The following is a 9089-nucleotide window of genomic DNA, read 5'->3' as shown; positions in this document are numbered from 1 at the left end:
ATTGGGGCATGCAACACGTCATACTGGAGACAGACTCGCAGATCTTGGTGAAGGCGCTGCGAACGGGGGAGTATGATCGGGCGCCGGGTGGAGTGCTCTTTCGAGAAGCAAAGTTTCTTATGACAACCATGTTTGGTTCGGCTTCTGTGTTTTATGTACCTCGTATATGTAATGTCGCTGCTCATGATTTGGCTAGTATTGGCCGAAGTGGGGACCCGGATCATCCGATTGTTTGGATTGATCCCCTCCCTGATTTTGTAAAGAACATTTTGGCTCGCGATTTGCTTGGGCCTGGGGTCTTTGAATAAAGCAGCAAGGCATTTGAGATAATGACTTTTTCCTAAAACATGATTTACAACCAATATGTGATCTTTCAGCTATTGATAACGACTTTTTTTTTCCTAAAACATGATTTACAACCAACCTAAATGGACCCGTCTGCCAGAGCAGTTCCAGCACCTAGGCGCTGCGGCAAAAGTGCCGTACGTGCAGACGTAGTGGGAATCGCAGGTGCTCTGCTTGGACCAAGCTATGCTATACGGTTTACATGGCCGGCGATACTTCAGGCATGCGCGTACATCTGGGACAAGGCCGGTAACCAACAATGGAGGATCACGTACTCTATGGAAACTGCGTAGAACTTTTTTACAGCTGAATGGCCGGACAGTAAAGCAATCAGAGCTTACTGACCGGAAAGAAATTGTTCACTTTTGCAGAAAGAAATAGTTTGTTTCTGACAGAATCTTCGTCCATTTACTGAAACCATGACAATAAAGGTCATCGTGTGTCCAAGCTTATACGGATACATGGTTTATCAAGAGATACATGAGATCTAACATTAGCTCCATGTCTCAGAAGTTTGTGCGGTGTCTGAGCGTCAGATACTTCTGGTGCATTTCAATTATCCAATTTGCCAGGATAGCCATCATACTGTATTTGATATCGACCTGCGCACTTGTGGTACAACCTGCAAGAAGCAAAGACCACATAATTTACACAGCAGAAATCTAATGCAGTTACTGATATCCATACTACAGTTACAGCCAAACATGTACCGATTTTAATATGCTGGGAAAAGGATATATTAGATTAGAAGGGACCAGCGTCAAGTAAAAAATTTGTACTATTTATACTATTTAGTGCTAAGTGACCTTGTAGTATTTTTCAATTGCGATAGTGAAAAAAAAAAGAACGCCAAGCAAACTAAAAAAATGCCAAGCAAAACATAAGTAATACAAACCATGTAGATTTTGATTTGAAAATATTACTCATTACTGTGTTGTAGCTAAAAGGGAACATGTGCATTTCTTTGGCCACAGTGTGTATTACTAACAATTCTACCTTTATTTTTGTGTAGTTACTAAAAAATTGCTCGGTCATATTGAAAAGTAGCACAAAACGACACATACATATGGCCTGTTTCCCAGAATTAGCTTATCACTGACGCTTGTCTTTTGCTGACATTGATCTATCAGTGGCGAATGACCCAAAAGATTAGTGCTCTAACAAACTAACAATGCACTATAATCTGAACGGTTTAGTTATCTAAAATTTGGGAGCAAATATATATAGCTTCGAAGGAAAGGGAAGGTTCCTGGTGATAGCTTCTTATAAAGGTACCCAAAATATGTGCAAAATCACATATAATTAAAAATAAAAAGACAAAGTGAACTTAGTACCCCCCTCATTTTGTGAATGTATGGTGTTTTGATGAAAATTTTACCATTACGCTTATATAATAAAAAGGATAACACAAATTTTCATGCGTAATTAAATAATATAATACTATATACATATGATCAATCCAAATTGTTTTTCTTAAATCAATGTTGTAAATTACAAATGAGGGAGTATGAAGGGAAAAAAGCAAAGCTTGGTAACCAAAATAATACCTGCAATTTTAGGTACAGTACAAAGATGCTCCAAAGAAATATTGGTTGTTGTTCTGATACTATATACCGGCAAATTCTATAGGACAGCAATTCGTCCGGCGATGTTATACGGTGCTGAATGTTGGTCTACAAAAAGACGACATGTGCAGCAACTGAGTGTAGCAGAAATGCGGATGTTGCGGTGGTTTTGCGGGCACACAAGGAGGGATAAAGTCCGGAACGAAGTTATTCGGGATAGTATCGGGGTGGCACCAATTGAGGAGAAACTTACTCAGCATCGGCTGAGATGGTTTAGACATGTCCAACGAAGGCCTCCTGAGGCGCCGGTACGTAATAAGGTTCTTGAGCGGGTCGATAATGTAAAGAGGGGTAGAGGTAGACCTAAACTGACGTGGGATGAGTTGGTTAAGAGAGATCTTAAGGATTGGAATATCTCTAAAGAGATAGCTTTGGATAGGAACACTTGGAGACTAGCTATCAATGTGCCTGAACCTTGAACTTATTTCTTCCGGGTTTCATCTCTAGCCTACCCCAACTTGCTTGGGAAAAAAGGCTACGTTGTTGTTGTCGTTTGTTCTGATACACCTCAGTCAACTTTGGATGGCACCCAAATAGATGAAGTGCTTCTAATGAGGTTGGTAGCCCTCCAGAAGGTAAAGATTGCAACTCTGTGCAGTATGATACGCTCAGAAGCTTAAGGGATCTGAGGGTTGAAAAGCTTTTTGGAAAGGATGCTGCTGTTATCTTGGGGCATTTCTCAATCACCAGGCACTTCAACGAAATGAAAGAATCCAAGGAGGCAAGAGAAGAAAGCAGTGGACAGCTGCATATTTTCAATTCCGTGAGTGTTGTGCATAAATTAGTTTCCGCTGGCACCAAAAGAGATACTATGTTGGGCAGATTCATCAGCTCCAATGAGGGCAATGAAGGCAGAGCCTGAATGAGGCTGCTCAAATTTTGATCTGTTAAATCAGAGTGGTTGAGCTGAAGTCTTTGGAGAGAAGTAAAGAAGCGCATCCCCTCTGCCATTAGGAACTGCTTGCTAGCTTCCATGTTTAGAACAACAACAGATTCCAGATGATGTTGATGGAACAGTTCCATTCCAAGTAAATTATTTGTGCGGATATCAAGTGTAAGACTCTCTAATTTTGATGAAGAAAATGGGCCAAGCCTCAAGTACGGTATTAATCTTGTGTTTTCCATTGTAAGTTCAGTGACAGAGCATGGAAACATTGGGAGTTCAGATAAGTTTGGACAGTGTACCACCTTTAGTTTTTTGAGACAAGGGAAGGATTTACTTCTCAGTTCCTCAGACCACTCAAGCAAGCTGGGAAAATCATCAAGTACAAGAACCCTTAGAGCTGGAAAAGCAACCTCATTGGTACCATAGAACTCATATCCGATTCGACTAACTGTACATAGTTCCTTCATGTGTAATAATTTGAGTGATGGAAGCAATCCCAATGGAGGCAGGAGGTCCAAACTCCTGCAGTTAGTAAGGTGCAAGGATTGTAGTTCCTTCAGCAATGGCAATTCTAGCCAACTGGGGGATTTGGCACCAAGATACCTATTGATAATGATTTCTTTTATACTTGAGTGCGGCTGCAAGTTTTCCAGTATTTCAGAATCTGCACACAAACCGAGAGTTCTACTTGCGGATGCCCATTCCAAAGAAAGCACTCTGAGATTGCATTTGTTACTCAAACTCGCCTTGCAAGCATCTTCCTTGCGTGCAACATTGTTAAGGCCTTTAATTTTTAGCTGTCCATGGAGGCTATTTATGCTTCCCAGTTCTCCTAAGTTGTGCCCTTTCAGCTTTTTAACATGGAATTCAAGTGATCCCTGAAGGTTAACAAGCTGTCCAATGCTTGACACCTCTGCCAGGTATCTCGTAGCAATATTAAGGTGCCGCAAGTTAACAAGCATACTTGTTCCATCAGGAAGCTTATCAAGGGAACATTTGCCAACAACATGCAACGATTCGAGACGACGCAGCATGCAGATCGACTCAGGAAGCCTCTGGAGTGTGCCCGAAAGACTTAGGTATCGGAGATGCTTCAAGTTACCAATTGTCTTGGGCAATTCTGTCAGGTCAAAGCAACTAAGATCAAGGACACGCAAGCTACTCGCGTTCCCAATTTCATTTTGCAAGCAACTTGTGGAGGGTGATAAGGGCCCCTGAAGTACGAAGGAGCGCAACTTTGCATGGTTGCCGAATTTCTTGAGGTGTATATCTGTGGTGGACACACGGCGGACTGTGCCATGAACATCGGCAGCTACAGAGACTGCGAGATCATGTATTAGGTCGTGCATACTGCATTGTGTCTTGGAGCCTTTCTTGACTGCCTGAAAGAATGAGCGTGATAAGAGAACATTGAAATATTCTGCACCTAGATCCTCCCTCCTTTTACCCGAGCTGCTTTTGGGTTGAATAAAATCATGGGCCATCCACATTTTGATCAAGAGATCTTTCTCAAACTTACAGGGCTTGGGAAATATGCTGCAAAATGCAAAGCACTGTTTGAGTTCTCCCGAGAGAGTTGTAGCTTAACTGCAGTGAGGAAATGACATCTCCACGAAATTCAGTATCCAAGATTCGGTTCCAGTCTTTTGTGCTCTTTGTACCTTTAAGCAGTCCTGCCAGCACCTTGGCAGCGAGAGGAAGGCCATCGAGCCGGGCAGCAATGTCCCTCCCGATCTGTTCCAGCGCATCAGTTAGATCATGTGTGCTAGCACTGCCCAGAGCTGATTCCTTGATCAAGGACCAACAGTCCTCGGTGCCCAGTGCACTCAAGTGGTACACCTGAGATGCAGCGAGCTTTTCAGCCACCGTCTTTGTTCGAGTGGTCACTAAAATACTGCTCCCCCTCCCTGCAGATCTCAGTGGACAAAGGATTTCCTGAAAACACGAGTCGGTGAAGGACTCGACCCAGAGATCGTCGAGTACAAGCAGGAACCTCTTTCCCGTCAGGAATTCCTTGAGTTGCAGCTGAACCGCTTCAAACTTGACCTTATTTTCAGAGGGAGCAAAGTAGGACGGATTGGCTGAAGACAAGATTTCTTCAGCAAGTTTCACCTTGTCGAGACTCGCAGAGGCAACCCAAGATCTGAGATCAAAGTGGTGCTCAACTCTTGCATCGTTGTAAACTAACCGAGCGAGCGTGGTCTTCCCCAAGCCCCCCGTGCCAACGATGGCAAGAACAGAGGGCTGGTCCCAGTGGGATGGCGTCTGAGTGAGCAGTTGCACAATTTCATTCAGCTCCTTGTCGCGCCCAAACACCTTCTGTTGATCCTCAAGAAGCAAGGAGCCGGCGTTGGGAGCACCAAAATCTGGGACACCAAGAGGCCAACAGGATGGGGTTCCTTTGGCTTTCTCCAGCAAGGCGACGAGATTGGGCAACTCACTTGTGATGAAATCAAGGCACTTGAGGAACTGCGATTCCTCATGGAGGATGCTGCTAACCAGGCGCTTGCCCACCTTGATAGCAGGAGTCAGTGGATTGCAAATACTGACCTTTGACCCCGCTTCAACCACTTTGACTTCAATCTTGTAGAACTCCATTTCGTCGACCAAATCCTCCAAGTCGTAGAAGGCTTCCCTGAGCTCGGCCAGAAGAGACCTCCGCTTGTCCCCATAGAGCTGTGGGCAACACAGGAGGGAGAAGATCTGAGGCATGTAGATCTTGATGTCCTCCAGCTTGGTGTCGACATCGCCGTGCAGAATCAATCTCTTCATGTTGACGCGGAACGATGCCATCTGCTTCACAAGCCGCGAAATTCCACGGGAGGCCTCCTCCAACGGCGGATCCATGCCGCGATGCAGCGCGTGCAAAGAAAGCGGGGCGAGGGCCATCGGGGTGGTTGCGGGGTCTATGGATTTCGTGTGCGATAGCAGAGCTTTTGCGGGGAGCGAGAAGGTAGAGGACGAGGCAAAGGGAAAATCTTCATCCGCTTGCCCTTTACTTTAGACTGACCTCAGCAGCCTACGGTGCTTTTGTGGAAGTTGTGCACGTCAGCAAGCAAAAGACAAGCAACGTAGGCCGCCGGACGTTTTCAAATTTGGGCCGCTCCACTTCCATTCTGTCGCTGACGAGGGCTGCTAGCGTGGACAATATACACGCCTGCTAGGTAACCTGCTGAGGTCAGTCTTAGTAACCCTGTCGTTGTCGTGCGGTGCGGTGCGGTGCATCCCACCGCTTCCTGCCAATGACAAGATGGTCCCACATGCTATGAGCATGGCGTAGAAAGTCCGGGGGGAAGTTGTAGAAAGTCCGGGGGGAAGTTGTAGCTGTCACGGGGATATTTGTGGCATTTCACCGCCCCCGGGTACTCCTTGTCGCCGCTGCGTCTATTTATCGCGCGCGCGACTTCAGACCGTCTGGTCGCAGAAAGTGTTTTGACTTTTGAGCGCTCGTCTCCTCTTCGGCTGTTCAGTTCGTTGAGTCCCATCAAGCTGACAGCCCATATTTACCATGTCGACCTTTTCTCTTCGACGACTCTCCTTTCTATTCCTCCGCTTTCTATTCTCATTTCCCAAGATTACGATTTCCGTTGTGCCCCCGCCCCCCAAAAAAAAGTTACAAATTTTAATTTTGTACACATTTTCTCCCGATTTGCAAACTTTTTTTATCACTTGAGCTTGATGAGTCTTGTCGTCTTGGTTGGTGCTTGCATGAGTGCTTGGCGGCGAGACTCTTTTTGCTTGAAGAAGAGGTGGACTCTTACTCTTTCTTCTTTGTCATCCCCATACTATATTAATGGGCAATGATTTGATTGATGACTTGGTTAGGTATAAACTTGACCAAGTCTTCCTTTTGCAAGAGTGTATTGATGATGTCGTAGTCGGGCTTGCGAAGACTTCAGAGAATCTTGCGGTTGATTTCTTCATCTTTAACTTGATTGAGACCTAAGGCATTAATTTCATTGACAAGAATATTTAATCGTGAGTACATGTCATGAGCATTTTCATTGGGAAGTTGCTTAAAGCTACTAAGCTCCTCGCAGAGAATATGATATTTTTGATTGTCAATATCCTTTGTGCCCTCATGATTCTCGACAATTTTCTTCCATAGTTCATGAGCATTTTCATTTGCAAATACACGATTAAACACACTATCACATAGAGAAGACAATATAATTGATTTTGCAATGGCATCATGTTGTCTCTCGGCCTTAGTCTCATTTTTCTTGCCTAATTCGGTGACACGCCAAACATCAAGCCCACGGGCTTGGAGACGTGCTTGCATAAGCACTTTCCATCGTGGAAAACCCGTGCCATCGAAAAATGGAGCCCTATCGGTACTCATCCCTTCCCCGGACATGATACTCACTCGACGGTGAAGTCGACAGGTCTCCTACGTGCTTTCTCACAAATTTAGCAATGGAATTGACTAATCCTCGTAAGAGGTGTGAGACCAGGCTCTAATACCAATTGTAGGGATCACCGGGGTGTCCGACCATAGAGGGGGAGGGGATGAATAGGGTCGCTAATCGCTTTCTATCCTAGGGCTCAATCTATTTGCATGAGATAAACCTGACACGTCCTACACATGCTAGTTATGACTAAAGTTTATCTATGCTACTATCTACTTACCCCTAAAAGACTTGCAAACTATAGCCAATCCTAATCAAACTAAATAGGAAAGTAAAGGCACGCAAGATAGAGTAAATGCGGAAACGTAATACGGTAAGTAAAAAGGTAAGGGAGAGAATATTCAAACTCCCGTAAAGACACCAAGACACACAATTTAACGTGGTTCGGTCAGGACACCAAGTCCCTCCCTACGTCCACGGCCCCTTGTCCAATAAGAACAAGTGTGATGCCAAGTCTCTTCGCTTGATCACCGTCTTGCGTTTGCCACCAAGGCTTCCGGCAAGCAAAGGCTAAGTGGTACCAAGTCACCAAGACAAGGCCACCGCCACTATCTCTCTCAAAGCGTCAACAACGGCACCGTCTTCACTATTGGAGCTTCTCACCAAGAGGGGTCTCATTCCCCACACAAAGTATCGTTGCCGCTCCACACCAAGTCGGAGGGTCACACGACGAGAAAACAAGATGCTTGCCGCAGCAAGACTTTCACTCAAGCTAGTTCTCTCAAGAACTAAGTCTAAACAAGCACTAAGCACTCTCATAAGTGTGCTTAAGCCTATATGATATACAATGAAGCTCTATGGTGGTTGGATGTGTTCTTCAAGTGTAGTAAGCTTTCAGCAACTCCAGCAACCTCAAATGACCCGGCCTTGGGGGTATATATAGGCAGCACAAACAAATATAGCCGTTGGAGAAAAGCTGCCAGAAAAATACTTAACGCCGGTTAATCCGACGCACCTCCAATAGCCATCGTCGGTTCAACTGGTAATACTAAACTGCCCGCCTCAAAAACTAGCCGTTACGTGTATGGGCAATCAACCGGTGCTGTGTCGGTTTAACCGGTGAGTGTAGTTGTCCTATGAACTCTGGAAAACCAACTCTCTGGACAACTGCACCGACGTTCACCAAGACCCAATCGTCGGTTCATCCGGTGTATAGACCTTGCCTCAGCTTCTGGGTCCATTGCACCGACGTATTCAACTTCCCTAACGTCGGTTCAACCGGTGAAACCAAAATTCCTGGTGTGCTCCAAGTCAATGCACCGACGTATGCGATTTTCTCAGCGTCGGTTCCACCGGTGATACTAAAGTATCTCTGTCTTGATTTCTTTGACGGTCTCTTCAATTCTTTGTCCTTTGGATCCGGCCGCCGCCAGCTGCCCGCCGTCTCCAGCCCCGCCTCTCCACTAGGCCGCCACTGCCCGTCGATCCCCGCCTGGATCCGGCACCCGCGTCCAGCTCCCGCCCGCCGCCACCGCTTCGTCCTCCACCCTTCCCCCGGCTGTAACGACCCGGCCCGGGATAACGGCTAAGATCTAATCTTCAAGTTGAGTAAACCACACCTACTAATTAATCCTCTTGCGCTTTCATCCTCGTTTCGCGCAAAAAGGATCGATACGGAATTAATTAGCTTCCCGTGACTCGGTATTTAAATTGGTCTGGCTCTCAATTGGTTTTCAGTATGGGACAATTCCCGCGGGGTGAACAGTGTTGCGACGCTACAGTAACCCCGACGAGCTACAGTACTCGAGCTACAGTAACCGACATCAGGCCCGGTCCAATTTGGCTACAGTACCCCCCGTCTGCTACAGTACGTCCCGACACACT

At 45.8% G+C, this 9089-nt stretch overlaps 1 protein-coding gene across 3 annotated transcripts; it reads right to left on the bottom strand.

Moving 5' to 3' along the window:
* Nucleotides 1–620: 620 nt before the first annotated feature.
* Nucleotides 621–5839, bottom strand: LOC120655377 (putative disease resistance protein RGA3). 3 transcript variants are annotated; one of them, XM_039933141.1, is made up of 4 exons: nt 4518–5837; nt 2476–4392; nt 1893–1952; nt 632–967 (listed from the first exon to the last, which is right to left on the bottom strand). In XM_039933141.1, exons 2-3 carry the CDS (start codon nt 4344–4346, stop codon nt 1901–1903), a joined length of 1923 nt encoding a protein of 640 aa, XP_039789075.1. In that variant the 5' UTR covers nt 4347–4392; nt 4518–5837; the 3' UTR covers nt 632–967; nt 1893–1900. The 3 variants fall into 3 exon arrangements, with proteins under 3 accessions (XP_039789076.1, XP_039789075.1, XP_039789077.1); XM_039933142.1 differs by having other exon boundaries at nt 621–967; nt 1893–1942; nt 2469–5838; XM_039933143.1 differs by lacking the exons at nt 632–967; nt 1893–1952 and having other exon boundaries at nt 3070–4392; nt 4518–5839.
* Nucleotides 5840–9089: the final 3250 nt, after the last annotated feature.

Source organism: Panicum virgatum, chromosome 1N, assembly GCF_016808335.1.
Source record: "Panicum virgatum strain AP13 chromosome 1N, P.virgatum_v5, whole genome shotgun sequence".
Lineage (NCBI taxonomy): Eukaryota > Viridiplantae > Streptophyta > Magnoliopsida > Poales > Poaceae > Panicum > Panicum virgatum.
This window is presented reverse-complemented; position numbering and strand designations above follow the sequence as displayed.

Coding starts and splice junctions, on each gene's coding strand:
- LOC120655377 (XM_039933141.1), bottom strand. CDS start 4,346: ATGTGGATGGCCCATGATTTTATTCAACCCAAAAGCAGCTCGGGTAAA. Junction 1,953..2,475: donor CATCCAAAGTTGACTGAGGT/GTATCAGAACAA, acceptor TGCCGGTATATA/GTATCAGAACAACAACCAAT.